Genomic DNA, 16,278 nt, shown 5'->3' with positions numbered 1-16,278 from the left:
TTTCAGGTTAACAACGTTTATAACGTTGAGTAGTGCATGATTTTTGTAGTGCTATTTACCCGATTCATTATTACAGCATGATTATACTATCTATTCGGGCCCATGTAAAGTAGTGGTTATCTCCCATTCAGTGTATGTTAATGTGAATCTCAGTATATTCTATATAAATCTGCTTATAGATTATTTCAGTTGTTCCGAAACGGTTGTATAACATTCTATGGATGTTAATTAATGTGTTAAAAATAAATACTTCTACCGGCGGGAGTTATTAAACAAACATTGTAGAGAACAAATAGTATCAAATAACTGCAGGATTTCTAAATTTAAAGTGAAAGTAGAACTGTCAAAATTACAAAATTGTGCAGCTATCATGATTTAATCGATTACTGAAGGAGCAAACTGATCAGTCTTTAAATCTATTACTTTTACAAGCAAATGAACCCATGTTACTAGAGCATTAGAACGTTATAGAGTCCTGGTCTGGCTGCAAATGTTTCTCACCCTGTGGCAGAAAGAAAACTGGATGTTACCCTCTGTTTACGTTTTAAATATTTGCTGTCAGCTATGAGTGTATCGCGATATATAATTATTTTTTATAAATTCATATAAATTTAGGATAGTCATATCGTTATATATATCATGATTTATGAATAGAAAGATTGTTTTAATTTAAGTATTGCAAATTTCTCCTCACTGAGGAGGGGATGTACAAAGTGCAATAATTATTTCTCAATAATTAAGATTTACTAGAGCGTGTAGTGATGTTGCAAAATTCTAGAACGCAATCAGTATAACACCAACTACGCAACTATCATAAACTGCAAAATGATTTAATGAATTCTAATATCGTAACTAAGACTTACTTTTAACACATTTAAAGATACTCTCACAACAAGGTAAACAGTCTAGTCAGTATTCTTAAGTTTTCGTACGGCGGTCACAAAAATTATCGAGGTACTTAGACTCGATGGTGTATATGGTCTTGTCATTTGAGTTCATACTGTCTCTATTTTCAAAAATGTAGTTACTTAAGGTAGTGCTTATGCGCGTAAGGGGTTCCTTCTCGCATGAACAGACTCAAGCTAAAAGTATATGCATTATACACTATTACAACAGAAGTCTGTAAGTGTCGTATGGTGATCGTTAAAATTCTTCCTGTATAAGGACTTAGTGCAGTTAGGTTTTCTATATATATTTTCTGGTCCTTATAAATAAAACAATACTGGCAATGTTTCTAAATGTAGAGTTCGTTTAAGATGATGCAAGAGGGTGTAAAGATGTTTCTTATTGCACTGATTCAAGTAAACCGGGCCTGCGATCATTTACTTGCGAGAGCTCTTCCATGCTCCTGACAGATCTTCTTAGCCATGTTGCGGGTATGTTATATGAGAATTTTATATTATTCTTCGGCAAAGCAACTTTCTTATTGCCTTTCATTGCCTCTGACGAAGCCGGTGAAAGATTTCATGATATGTAATTCTTTATGCCCATAAGGTTCGCCGAACCCTTAATGGAGTTTCTCTTCTGCCTTCTGCAAATGCATAGAAAACATGCGTATATTATTTATTAGGTTTTTGTTTTTCATGTTGTTGTACACGAACATTTTTGTGGTTTACATATCGCACATGTTGGTATCACTACGTTTGTTATGAATTCACATGGTTACCCCAGTAGAAAATCTTTAAGCGTCAACGATTTGTTTTATTTAGCGAGCCTAAAAAAGGATTAAATTTATAACACTTCCGCTTTTAAACACAATGTCTTTAATCAATTCGTCGTGGAGAAGATAGTGCGGATGGCGCCTCGCCCGAGGACCGATTTCACGACCACGGGATCTGTAGATTTGCGCTGTCCCTTTCGAACTAAGCAGGCTGTCTACATTCTTTTGCATAACTCTTCCCTAGGGAAAAATTCATACAGAAAACATTTCCTATTGGAATGCATTCCCATGGGAAACGCTTCCCTTGGGAACAGTTTCCTATAGGAAAGTATTCCCATGGGAAACTTTTCCCAAGGGAACAATTTCCTATGGGATTCCCAGAGGAATTCTTTCCCATGGGAAAACTAAATTATCTTTTATTTAAACAAATAAACTAGCCAGTGCCATAAAAGTATTTTTATAAAACAGCTATGATGTTTTTCTAATAGTTTATATGAAAATAAAAAATAAGGTTTTCCCATGGGAAATTCCGATGGGAAAGATTTCCCAAATGTTTCCCATGGGAAAACACCGTCCCATGGGAAAGCAATTTTCCCATGGGAAATGACCGTTTCCCATAGGAAATCGGCCATTTCCCATGGGAAACAGAATATTATAATAGCAATATTTATTAAAATAATAAGATTAGAATGATGAAAGTTGTTGGCTGCTATATGGTAGATATGGGCTATCATTCAGTACGATTTTTAAGTCCAAATCCTTTGTAGAAGTACTTGACGTTTTTGCCAATTATTGTCCGTGGCAAATTAAAATTGGCGGCCATTCTAAAAGGATATCATTTATAAATTTACAACATGCTCAACTTAACACGTTTCAACAAGTATACAAATACAATAGTATAAACCTCATCAATACTGCAAGGGAAAGCCAGGGCATATAACAGGAAATGGAATTTTAAATTAAATTTAAAATCTAAATGGTCAAACCTCTATTAGAATTAAGCACACTAACGCATTGGACCTATACATTTTTGCAAACGAAATACTGTGTGTGCATAATTTTCAAAGAATAGCTTATATATAATTATTAATAGCATTACAAGTCTATACGCAATATTCAATCTTATAACTAGCACTTACATGATATACGGTCGTCACAAATCCCTCTCTGCTGAAATGGAGATTTTGGTCGGTCTGCGGCTGCAATCCTAATACGATATCCTAAGAAAGGAACACGAATGGTCACGCCAAGGGTTCGTATCTCTGACTAAAAATAGCTATAAGAATACCTCTAGAATATGCTCAACCTAATCAATATTGGGATGGAAATCCAGAGCGTATAAAAGGAAATTGAATATTAAAGTAAATCTAACACACAAAACAACCGCTTTTACTGAATATGGCTGAACGGTATTGCTTGAATACCTATCTGAAGGACAAAGAAAAGGCGGACGGACGTTTAAATCAAATGCTTGTCTATTTTCAGATGAAATAACAACATACATTTTGATGCTGGCAACCTCTTCTTGTTTAGAACAGGGAAGACCATAAAACAAAACACTATAGCACAAATCACAAATCAGGAATTGAAAGCGAAATAAGTCTATCTGCTTCTTTATTTTTTGTACATTTAGAATTATTCAACTCTCGCCCTACCACCCCCTTCCTCCTCCCCGACACACACACACTCTCGTCGAAATAAAAACGGGAGGACAAACAGTAATGAAGAAGTGAAGACACAGGCCATTCCACTAATTAACATACCCCACATATTTAAAAAGAAAAATAAGTAAGGCCATAAGCAATTTCCAGCACTTAGTGCTATAATAAATTGTTAAAATTTATTCAATAGAAGTATGATTTATAATTTTCATTTACTAAATATATATAACAAGTTTGGGGACCTTTATAAACGCACTCCCTCTCCCGCCACTTCCTCGAGGGCGTTAATAAGAGAATATTTGGTAATTATCAATCGACAGGCAGTTTATAAAATCATTAATAACATTAGGTACCATGCTAAACGGGATATATAATCTAAATATATATGCGCTTACACTAGCTGTGCGTGTCCTAGATTTTATATCTCTCCAGTTAAAAGTGACCGCTGGGGAGTTTAACTGCTGCATAGCCAATCTAGGATCCTAAAATGGAATAGAAATACATGCAATCACAATTTTCATAGAACTAAATTATACACTGGTATTTTAGGCATCTTTACATTTTACTTTTTTAACCCTTGTAAGTAACTGAAGTAGTACGTTTTGTATTTCTACACATTCCATTATTATTGTGTTTCCGCATCCATAGAAAATTATATAACAGTGCCAAATTGTTTAAAGTCTTATGTATTGAACGAAAATACACATGCATTGAAATATCAAAGAAATATAATTAACATGTCAACTCAATGAATATAACAACATACTTCTTGATTGTTCTGGCCTTCACTTGGCAGGGAAGGCTGACTTGGACCGTACAAATCCTTAAACAAAATATAGTAAAACGATTAACGAAGTATCAAAGCAACAACGTATAAAATCAATAAGAACATTTACTGAATGTAGGCTACGTGCAGTATATTAATTGTGGTATTATTCTCATAATGGTACATTTGTACAATTTAACTGTTACTGTCTAACGGTAATATTTTAGGAATATATGCTACAAATTTTATCAAATGCAGAGGCTGATTTTTACTAGATTATTGCCGGTGACCTGTTGTTTTCACTCCAACAATTTTTTGGATAATTTGATGCTGGTTTATGAAAGGTTGTTTGTTTTCCCAAGACAAAGTCATATCAGGAGGGTAACCTAGGGTCTCCTTCTACCATAAAATGTAGGAAAGTCACCATTTGACATAACGTATGTCAACAAAAAGAACAAACAAATAAAGAGAACAAAAAAAAATAAGAGCTAACCTGAGCATTTCCATTGGAGGCTTCCATATATTGAATCTTCACGGGAGACAAATGACTGAAGTAATATATTCTGCTGAAAATGATAAAGAAACAGATTTGACCGACGAATATCGAGGTACAGTTATTGTTCTACAAAATATTTATTAATGATGGATTTGGGCTATGGACAGGTGGCAATGAAAAGCTGAAGCAATTTAGTGAATTTGCAAATGAATTAACCAGAACAGAAAAGTTGAACTGAGATTGAGGTATCAGAAATTGGAATTTTTAGACATTCTGGTTAGTTTAGAGAAAGGTAACACTTTTTTACTGAACGGTACAAAAAGCATCAGAGAGCTCTAAAACTTCATGTCATCCGGCACATACGAAGAAGGCATTAGCATATGGTATAAGAATTAAAAGAACTTTTAGAAAAGAATTTGACCATATTAAACATAGAGGAGAACTGAAACAACACCTAAGAAAAAGAGGATACACTAGTAAAGACCTTGAACAACAGCTGCAACGGGTCGATAAATTAGATATGCAGGAATTATTACAAACAAAAAAGACTGAACCAGAAGAAAAGGGAGTCCTATAAGTGCTGACCTATTCTAGAATGTTACCATATATACGAAACATCCTGTGAAAACTTCAAAAAGTATTCTATAGTTCAGAACGTATGGGAACTGTCTTCCAGGAACCACCGTTGTTAGCCTTCAGAAGAGATAAAAAAAATGGTGATGTGTTGGTACATGGCAAAACTGACAGGGCTTTTAGATTTTCTCTTGATACATGTTCCTGCCATATTTGCCCACTGATGTTTAAAGAGGAGGTATCTGACACCACAGCCAGATACACATACAAGACAGTAAAACATACCAGTTGTAGTGATACCAATCTGGTGTATGGATTACTATGCAAACCATACAATAAAACAGTATACATGTATGTTGGGGAAACTGAGGGAATAAGTGAGCATTTACGTGACATCAGACAGCAGGTTGACAAGCCTATCAATCGCCATTTTGTAGCTCATACTGAAAGGGACTTGCAGGTGGAAGTACTGCAAAAGTTATACCATGAAGGCCGCCTTAACAGACAGATAGTAGAGGAGAAATGGATAAAAAACTTGGGACAAAATTTCCAAATGGCTGCAATATTAAATATAACATATAAATTGACTGACAAACGCATGTGAAATAATACGGGAAGTGACGTTACGTCGTTCGACGTCGTGTTTTCAGGAAATGACGTCACGTCATTAAGACAAAACAAGTATTATTAGTGGATGTTATATAGCTGTATCGATGACTTTTCATGTTTTGACGAAGACCAAGTGGTAAAGTAAAGACTGATGTTTAACAAGAATTATTATTCCCTATGGAAGATGTTTGAATGGATATAAATACTAACACTGGATATTTGTTTGTGTATAATTAAAGATACTCGCCCACAGTTTGTTTGAATTTTTTCAACATGTTCATTTCCACCTAGATTGGCATATAATGTATTATAATATATGACTTTTTTAAAATGATAAAGTGGGTGCAAATAGGTTAGATATTGGTAAAAATAAAATGAAAAAAAAATGTAATTTTTCTGTATTATTATCTTAAAGCTTTGCAATGGTGTACTACTTTCTGCACAATATTTTTGTTACCTATAAGAATATCTTGCAAAATTCTTATGACAATACATTTGTAACACTAGTCACTTTCAGAGTACAAACTTTTTATGCATATCTGAGAGAAATTATTTCTCCTTGAAACGAAAGTGGATTGATGTTATGATGAACATAGCGTTTGGAATTGTCAATAATATGGCATTCACATTAAATTATGTCTTCTGCATTTTTTATTATCACATGCATTTTACTTTACTGCCTTAGTACACTTCTTCATAATGTATGTATACCACTAGCCAAAGCTTTATGGAACTGTAAATAACGCTAAGCAATTTGTAAATATAATTTTTAATAAAAGAAGTTGAATTAAGTAATTTCATATATTTTGAGCAAGGATTATTCCGCTGTTTATTTGTTTGTGCCACTCAATTGACGCGTGCGGGAACGCTGAGAGAACAATACCAGATAGTTGATTTTATGTAACTAATCGTTATTATTTACTCCAGGGTATAATGTGTAAGAGTAGATTTCTACGTTAGAGTGTCCAAGTCTTGTCGTTGCTTTGAATATATTTTGATGTTTGTATATAACATATACACAAAGCGGATCGAATGAGGTAATATGTGTTTTTTTTTTCATTCTGAGGCATACATTTAGGCTACATAATAATTATTTGTTATTTTAGGAATGACAAACTGGCAAGTATACAAAATATTTCGATAGGCTTTTGGAAATTGCTCTTATATTTACATGTTTAAAGCTGCAAAGAATGACTCGTATATTACAGAAAGATTCTGACAATTTTAGATATATAATTATGATAAAACAAAATATACAATTAAACTTGTACTGAGTGATCACCTAAGGGCATGGCAAAAGGTGATCTGCTAACACAGCTAGTCTCATTATACAACAATTTGTTCTTTAGCAGCACAAAGGGAATTGAAAAAGAGGTAACTTAATGCAAATGGTCCGTCGACTATACTTCAATGATCCGTTTTTAAAAACGCAACACCTACAAAGGTTTATATAGTTCATATTTTAGCCATTCAATTTAAAATGTAAATAATACTTGACAAACATTTATTTATGAGCATTACAGTGTGCTTCACGAAATAACATAAAACTCTATAAATGACTACCGCCTGAAATACTGATCAAATCAGCGAATAATTATCATCAAAATGACTTTTAGTGTAATTTTCTTTGCCTGTTTTATTGTTTGGTTTAAACAATCTATAGAGTCTGACGTGCATTCAGCTATAAACCAATGAACTCCCTTTTAAACCTGTTTCGTTATCAGTTTTAAACATGAACTTAAAATTTCGAATACTTTGAATTTTTTACCAGAAAAATTTTGTTTCATATAAAATGTCTTAAGATGACTTTGTATTCAAATCAACACTTGGTACTTACAAACTGCAATTTATGTCGTAAAAGTGTCTTCTATTATTGACCTCAAATATTGAATCGTCAAGAAATCAAAACATTTCTTACTCCGTGTGCATGAACTGAAGATAATAAATTATACATATCAAGTTGTCAATTTCATAAAATATTAGTTATATATAACAACAAACTAAGTGACAGAAAATTACCCAAAAAAACCCAAAAGCATATTGATATTGTACCTGTCGCCGACGTTATATCAAAAGCTATATAAAGCGCAGTTTCACAGTAAGGTTAATTTGACAATAATGTTCATTGTATAAAGCCTTTTATACTTTGATATATTATAAGATAACAAAATATACTACCCGGTAATTGATATCGACTGCGTACCTGTTGACAATACATTGTTCTTCTATTCATGCAATCGAAAGAACATTATTCATAAAATATTTGTAACAGTATTAAAATTTAGACTTTGTACTTTTTGTTTTTGAATTTGTACTAAGCTTGGCTGTTTTGTTTCATGCAAAATTAATTTTGTAGCCAAATAACCTGGTCAACGCGTAATTATTGAAACTGCTCTAAGTTAATCTGCTGAGGTAATCATGTGAGGTCCAAAATGATAGGACAATATCTTTAAATGCATATAAATAACAGCATGTGACATGTATGCATAACATGACAGACAATGATATTTGACTTTCCTCTATGTGATCTTAAACTTAATGTTCTCTCGGAGAAAAATACTTCAGTGTTTCACTGAAACAAATATATACCCTCTAAAACTGGCCAATATAGATTGCAAAATTAAACGCAAAAGCGAAATCAAATATTCAGTTTTATTTTTCCGAAAATACATTATTTATTTTTATATCATACCACATGCATGTCTATTTTAGGCTTCAGTATTGGTATTTAAAAAGTACAATATCACTGACCTATATAATAACGATATCGGTAGATTTTTAGAAAATACATATAACTGTAAACCTTATTAACACCATACTCTGTGTGGAATTTTATGTGAATCATATACATTGCAGCTCAAAACACAAACAGATTCTTTACATATTTTCAAATACTTTTTGATACAGTTGTAGAATATATTTGATATTTTCAAAGTAAAACAAAATGTTTTTTTCAAAAGAAAGGAAGCATGCCTCTAGTTTGTGAAAAATATTTTAATTAAGAACCGAAACAAATAAATATCCTCTATATAATTTCAACATTAAATAATTTTATTGATAAAAGTATTTCAAAGTGAGGAATTTTGCCAAAAATGTATTAATTATTTATACATTACGTGACATGGATTGAACTCAATTACATGTGTATGCATATTTATTTGCTTTTTAGAAAACGCGTTGACTTACTATGCATAAAATGGTGTTTGGGGAGAAAAATATAGTTGCATAAAATTTCACATAGAAAGTAAATTGAAACAGAATTTAACAGAGGTAACTGTTTTGGAATTGTAAGAAGATTTATAAAATGCTTCTCAGAAAAAAATGATATGTGTGTTGAATGAGTAATTCTTCTTGCTTTGTATTAAAATTAGTTCAAACAAGCATTGTTGGTGTACAAAGTTAAAACTAAAGTCCTTTTCAAAACCGTGTGTCATTCTGTGTATGTCAACTTAAGACTATTAAATTGTTACATGGGGTTAGGTACCCCGTATTATGCGCTATATGTCATTATTTGTGGATATTATATTTCTGTCTACAATTTTATTTTCTGTTATGTTATGTTATAATTAGATAAACAATTTATTTATTTGGGTTTTACGGCGCACCAACACAGTATAGGTTATATGGCGCCAAACAGGACTACAAGTTTTGGTTTCACATCTCATTTACATCGAAATAAAAACATGAGGTATGGAATCACAGAGTTACAGCAAAACCAATGTCTATGCATTGCTCTAGTATCTTTTATGTTCTGTAATTAGATAGACAATATGTATGCATTGCTCTAGTATCTGTTATGTTCTGTAATTAGATACTAGACAATATGTATGCATTGCTCTAGTATCTGTTATGTTCTGTAATTAGATAGACAATATGTATGCATTACTCTAGTATCTGTTATGTTCTGTAATAAATAAACAATATCTATGCATTGCTTTAGTGTCTGTTATGTTCTGTAATAAGATATACACTATGTATTCATTGCTCTAGTATCTGTTATATTCTGTTATTAGATAGACAATATGTATTTGCATTGCTCTTGTATTTGCTATGTTCCGTTATTAGATAGATTAGGTATGTGCTATGCTCTAGTATCTGTTATATTCCGTTACACAATATGCATTGCTCTAGTATTAAGATTATTCAATTTCATTGTTTTGACCTAATTGCACATTACTCAGTGCATGCTTTTTATGCCTGCCATTACTATTAACTGGCTATGCTTATTGAATTGTTAAAACGAATTGTTCGTATCCGGTGACGTTTAGAAGGCTCTTATGGCGTGTGGTGTAACACATGACATTACCTCTTGTTAACCGAATCTGCTATTAGTCTTTGTGGTTGCGTGTTATCCTTTCAACAACTGATCGTCTTAGACTTTATGAAATGATACAACAATAGTGTTGTAATGAAAATTAAGGTAGGTTTATAGAGCTTGGTAACGTGCATAGCCTTACATACTAAGATGATAAAATGGCAATGCGTGCAGAAAACCTGGGTTACATATTTAACAGTTAGATACCATGAAACAAATATAGCTAACATTAGGGTATAACTACACAATATAGACGAATGAAAAGGCCAAACTGTAAGAAAATCAAATAAGAATTTTTTTGAAAAATGTATGTCAGTGTTAATTCGTTTGAATGGCTAGTTGCAATGTTGAGTGTTAATTCTGAATTTCGATGGTCTATGAAAGAACGTATAACTTTCTAGAAGACCGTTTGATTGTTTCCAAACATGAAATAATTTGACAAGCCAAGCGAGATTCGAACTATGCTATATAGTGAACATTTCATCAATTCGCCATGGACCTTAAACCTAGATATTTTCTTAAAACTGCTTCTACAGCTCTCAATTTTTAAATAGTTCTTCGATAACGTTCAATTATCGCACAAAAAGACGAAACTGACAGCACTATACGGCCACACTTAAAACAAGAACAAAAGTCTACATGAAAAGCAACATGCAAAGAACGCAGTCCACATGGAAATACCGAGTGTGTGAAACTGTTTACACGTACACGGAGGATTAATAGACATTTTAGATAGATGAAATGTTTTAATCTAAAAATAGATGTTATTCCGCGAAGAGATATCGAATTTTGTGTTGTAGTACATACGTTATATTATTTTAAAGGACAATAACAAACTTGACACACTGACCTATATAATAAATATTTTGATTTTCGGAAAAAGCTTCCTTTGAGGATCTAGTGTATTTGAACTTTACATTAATTGATATACTGAATCATACATTGTGTGCTACAAAAACAATCATATTTTAATACATCTGAATATTTCAGACATTTTTTCCCAAAAATTTAAATTAAGTCATGGTTATTGCTAGAAAAAAATATAATAAGTATAATTCATGTACAATTTTATATAATTATACATGATTCACTATCACCATTACAATGGTTCATGATAATACAAAAGAAACGAAAATAGCTATGTAACACCCCAGTTACACACAACCATCGGTGATTGATCGGGGTTTTTTTAGGAGTGAACCGATGACAGCGTATTTAACATCGATATCACCTATTGGTCACCTGTTTTCCACCTATCAACTGCTATTGGGAAAAGATAAGTTATATCGGTGAAAAAATACCGATTGGAATTTCTAAACATGTTTAAAATTCTCGATCGGTGAAATTATTTTACAAATTGCCGATTGACAACCAGTCTACAACCGATATCACCGATGAGCCACCGATAGGCAACCGATCAACAAATACTTACCACCGATAGAAGAAAGATGAAAATCAAAATGCGACATTTCGTCGGTTTTGATCGGTGGTTAATAGGGATTCAATCTGTGATCAATCGATTGCCGCCATCGTGTCATCGGTGGGTTTAATTTGTAAGTGGCCAGTCGGTATTCATACGTACTCATCGGCTGTTGATCGGTTGCCGGACGCTTTTGATCGGTGACCAGTCATATTTTGTGAGTGGTTAATCGGTGGCTAGTCGGAGACAGGGCGGCGTTCGATTGGTGATGTAGGGTGTTGCTCGGTATTATATAGGCCGTCGCCAGTAGTTTTGCTCCAGTTTCTGTAGTAGTTAAATCCGCGCCACATTGGACTGAAATTCTCTGACAATGCCTGTAAAAAAGAAATTTAAGAAATCCGACAAAGGCAAGACCCCCATGACTGCCTCTGATGAGGTCCCACAGATCACGAAAAGATCCATCGTCAGGGGAAGAGCTTGTTGCCACGGTACCAGTAGTACAGTCGGTGCTGAAGACGGAAGCGGTAGTGGCGGATCCAAGCAGCAGCATTCCCAGAGAACTGCTCAGTGGATGTCCTTGAACCTCGTAACGTCTCTCCTATGATGAGTGGGAATGATTCTACAGTAGTTGGCAAAGAATCCTGCGATTCTGTTCTTGACGATGCCTCTGATGTTCATGACAGTGCGGATGGTGGAGAGACACAGGAAGACGTCACTCAGAACACCAAACCCAAGTCAAAGACCAAGAAGCCCAGGAATCGCATAGTGTTAGAAGCATTTCATGCACTTCAGTAATATTTAATTGATTTAAAAAAATAAAACTGATTCATTGTAATTAATTTTAAATTAATTTTAAAAAAATATGTCAACTCCTACCATTTTTTCATTCATGTTAAGCTCGTGGATTGCTTAATCATTCAATTAAGAAATTATGTCGAGCCCGTGTTGAATAATGACGGAAAATGCATGTTTTCTCATCCTATGTAATTATTTTCAAATGCTTTGTTTGTAATGTACTTTCAGTATCATCTCCGAGGAAGATCAGGACAAGATTCGTGAGTTCTTGTTAGCCAATGACTTCCTGTACAACAAACAAAGAGACCAATGGAGGGATACACAATCCAGGGAGAGGAAATGGGAGGAGCTGAGTGAACTTATAGTCCGTGATGCCAAGGATATCAAACAGTGGTATCAGTCCACAAGGTCCAAGCTGAGTGAAATCAAGAACAAGAAGGTCACTCCATCTGGGAGTGGTTTTGAAGTAGAAGGAGTTACTGACAAGGCCAGGAGACTGTGGGAACGTTTCCAGTTTCTCCTTCCGCACATAGGTGCAGTGAAATCCCGAACTGTTTGCAGCGTAAGTGAAATAATTTATTTTCAGTACAAGTTATTAAATATAAAGCATAAACATTATTTTAACGTGTACCTTTTTTATTTCACATTTGTTTTCAGTTTCCAACATTGTTTTTAAACGTTTGCTTTTTTGTTTATGTTGGGTTTTACGTGACTTCGACAGTATTTCAGTCATTGCGCGACGCCCGGCTAATAACAAGACAGACAACTTGGTGGAACCACTGACCTACCGCAAGTCAGCCGGAAGGCTTTCTCACAAAACGATGTTCGATTGTCGGATCCCATACCACTGGGCGCCACACACGTCCCCTGTTTTTAAATGTACATACCACTAAAAAGTGCTGTCTTTAATATTTTACAGATAAAGCAGAAAAGAGCAGCCAGACTTCACGTCCAACTTCATGGCCTTGATGACGAGGGCCAGACTAACCGAGTTGTCTCCACACAAGAAGCCGAAGAGGACGTCTCTGCAGCGGATGCTTCGTTAGAGCGACCAAATAGTACTCCTCCTATCTCTGCGTCTTCAGACCCTGCCACATACACACGACCTCCACTTGTGCGTGACCCTAAGAAAGCCAAGGTAGTCGATACAGCGCCTGATGAGGGTATTCAGGCTCTTGTCCGTTGTAGTCAGCAGCTAATGGTGGTAGGAGACACTTTGGCCAAGTACCTCCGACCAGGGAGTACCGCCCAGGAGCGTCAGAGGCAACACTTTGCCGACATGAGTGCGAACATTCTTAGACAGCTGCCTGAGGACCTGTACATGGAGGCATCAAACCGCATTTGGACTAATCTGCAAGATGTCCAGCGAAAAGCCCATGCACGCAGTGACACACAATCTCCGCCCCAACCTCAAGCTCCAGTTACAGGCAGACCCATGTCATACCAGCAACCACAGTGGCAGCCTGATCCCTCACAGTGGACCAGCAACCCACCTCCAACCAGCGTGTGGGGTTCCATGGGGTGCGATTATATTCGCCAAACACACCCAGGTTACCTCCAGGGACAGTCACAGTCACAGGAACAGTCAGCTCCCCGACAAACCTTGCCTGAGGACATTTTCACAGCTAGCATGGTAACAGCTGGTATCCCTGTCTCCTCACAGCCTGAGGAGGGCTCGGAAGACATTTAAACAAATGACAACATGAGGACAGGAAGTCCAACAGAAGTGCGGTTTTGTTTGTTTGTAGTACTTTTTAATGTTTGAACGACTGTTTGTGTAATTGGTGGTGTAACTGCATTTATGGAAAACTGTTTAATTTGCTTTTCACTAACAATATATTTGTTTCAATTAAACTGAGGTACAGACAGTATAAATTTATCTGTTTATTTGGCCCCTGGTTTTTATAATAGTTCCCCAATTAATCACAAATCAATAACACAATTGTAAAATTTAGGTGTTTGTATTCACCACTATTGGTTGTCTGTGTTGATCTAGATTGTTTTTTCATAACCTCATAACAAAATTAATGCACGCTCGATGACGTCTCGTTGTTCTGCTGGAAAAACGTGACTTGAAAATAGCGTTGTAACATACCATATTGTTTTATTATTCACTATAATTACTGCTAAATTATAAGAAATGGAGAGATTTTTTTTTAGTTTCCATCGAGGTATGAAAAAACCCTAATCACATTTTCTAAGAAACCGCTTCGCGGTTTCATAGTATGTGACCAGTTTCTTTTTCATACCTCGATGAAAACATAAAGATGTTATCTTCATTCCTTAATTAAATAAGTGTAGCTCAGGTTAAATGATATTAAAAATCTATGAACAAAATAAATGGCAAATTGTGTTTTTATTATCAAAATCAAGTAGCACAAAACAGTTTCAGCTGTTAACTTACAAACAAAACAGTACAAAATTATAAAAGATCTCTACAATCAAATGTCATTTCAGGTATGAATATTGCTTTTGTCCTGTCATCTCACTATAAACTGTCTTGCGGCTAGTTTACCATTCTGTCTTGCCAAGACACAGACAAACAAAACAGTACAAAATTATAAAAGATCTCTACAATCAAATGTCATTTCAGGTATGAATATTGATTTTGTCCTGTAATCTCACTATAAACTGTCTTGCGGCTAGTTTACCATTCTGTCTTGCCAAGGCACAGACCCTGCTGCACTATTAAAGTACTTGGATAAGTATTCCCTCTGCTGTTTGGCGTCGGTTGCGTCACGATTATGGCCCCTTACTTGCTGGATTGCAGTCAGCATCTCATCCGTTCTCCAGGCTCCAGGAACAAGGTTATGCTTGTCATCCTCTTGGTCCAGTTGAGCTTGTTGTAGGCCGGGATACCTTATCCTCATTAGATTGTGCAAGCACACACACGATTCAACTATGGTTGCAACAATTTCCGGTGTTTGTTGCATGGTTGTGAGAAGCACTCTGAATCTGGCCGCCAGGATGCCAAATGCATTTTCGACCACTCTTCTTCCTCTAGATAGCCGGTAATTGGTTATGAGCTTCTCCCTTTCCAGGCCGCGTCTTCCAAAGGGCTTCATCAAATAGGTCCTTAACCCAAAAGCATCGTCGCCAAGAATGAAGTAAGGCATATCACGGTCATCGTTTGGAAGAGGTTCTGGAGGTGGTAAGCCAATGGTTCTATCTTCTAGCATCTCATTGAGCTCTGAATTGTTATATATCTGGGCATCTGACATGTGCCCATGACCTCCGACGTCTATCCACAGAAACCTGTAGTTGGCATCAACAAGAGCCATGAGCACAATTGAGAAAAATCCTTTATAGTTGTAATATTCAGAGCCGGATCTGCGGGGCTTCCTCAGAGCAATGTGTTTACCGTCAAGAGCTCCACATGCATGAGGAACATTCCACCTCCTTTCAAACTCTTCAGCTATGGGCCTCCATTCTTCAGGTGTATTGGGGACAGGGATGACCTCTTCGCAGTATGATTGTACTATAGCCTCGCAGACTTCTTGGATAAAGAGGGAAATTGTTGTCCTAGCCACCCTGAAACCATAAGAGAGGGAAGGGTATGAATCCCCTGCTGCTAGGTGCCGTAGTGTTACCGCCAGCTTCAATCCGGGATCTAGGGCTTTTCTCCAGTGGGTGTCCGACTTCTGAAGTCTGGGCGCGAGGCGTTGCAGAAGCTCGTCGAACATTTCCGGTGTCATCCTCATATAGTTCTTGAAGGAGCTGGTGTCCCCTTCCCGCAACTCTGCAAGAATGGTGCTATACTGTCCAAATTGAAGCCTTCTCTCCTGGGTTAACCAGGACCTGGTCCACTATCACCTTTGTCTCCTTCGGCGGCGTCTATGAACAGCTATGGGCTGCTGAACGAGTTGAATAGCATGTCTGACATTGAGAATTGCCTGCTGCTGCAACATGACACCAAATTGCTGGATGGCTCTGCCATTCTCCATGATGTTATTCGGTCAAGTACTCAACTGCAAATGATTCAT

At 35.7% G+C, this 16,278-nt stretch overlaps 2 protein-coding genes across 2 annotated transcripts; one reads left to right on the top strand and one right to left on the bottom strand.

Moving 5' to 3' along the window:
* Positions 1-11,428: 11,428 nt before the first annotated feature.
* Positions 11,429-14,796, top strand: LOC128557511 (uncharacterized). The gene is made up of 3 exons (XM_053544902.1): positions 11,429-12,267; positions 12,524-12,857; positions 13,215-14,796. The coding sequence occupies exons 1-3, from the start codon at positions 12,101-12,103 to the stop codon at positions 13,983-13,985; spliced, it is 1,272 nt and encodes a 423-aa protein (XP_053400877.1). The 5' UTR covers positions 11,429-12,100; the 3' UTR covers positions 13,986-14,796.
* A 141-nt stretch (positions 14,797-14,937) lies between these two features.
* LOC123558570 (putative nuclease HARBI1) lies at positions 14,938-15,990 on the bottom strand. Its single transcript, XM_045350442.2, has one exon. It carries the CDS (start codon positions 15,988-15,990, stop codon positions 14,938-14,940), a length of 1,053 nt encoding a protein of 350 aa, XP_045206377.2.
* Positions 15,991-16,278: the final 288 nt, after the last annotated feature.

This window comes from Mercenaria mercenaria, chromosome 5 (genome assembly GCF_021730395.1).
Source record: "Mercenaria mercenaria strain notata chromosome 5, MADL_Memer_1, whole genome shotgun sequence".
NCBI classification, from domain to species: Eukaryota; Metazoa; Mollusca; class Bivalvia; order Venerida; family Veneridae; genus Mercenaria; species Mercenaria mercenaria.
Note: the sequence above shows the minus strand (reverse complement) of the source record. Positions and strands in the feature narration are given on the sequence as shown.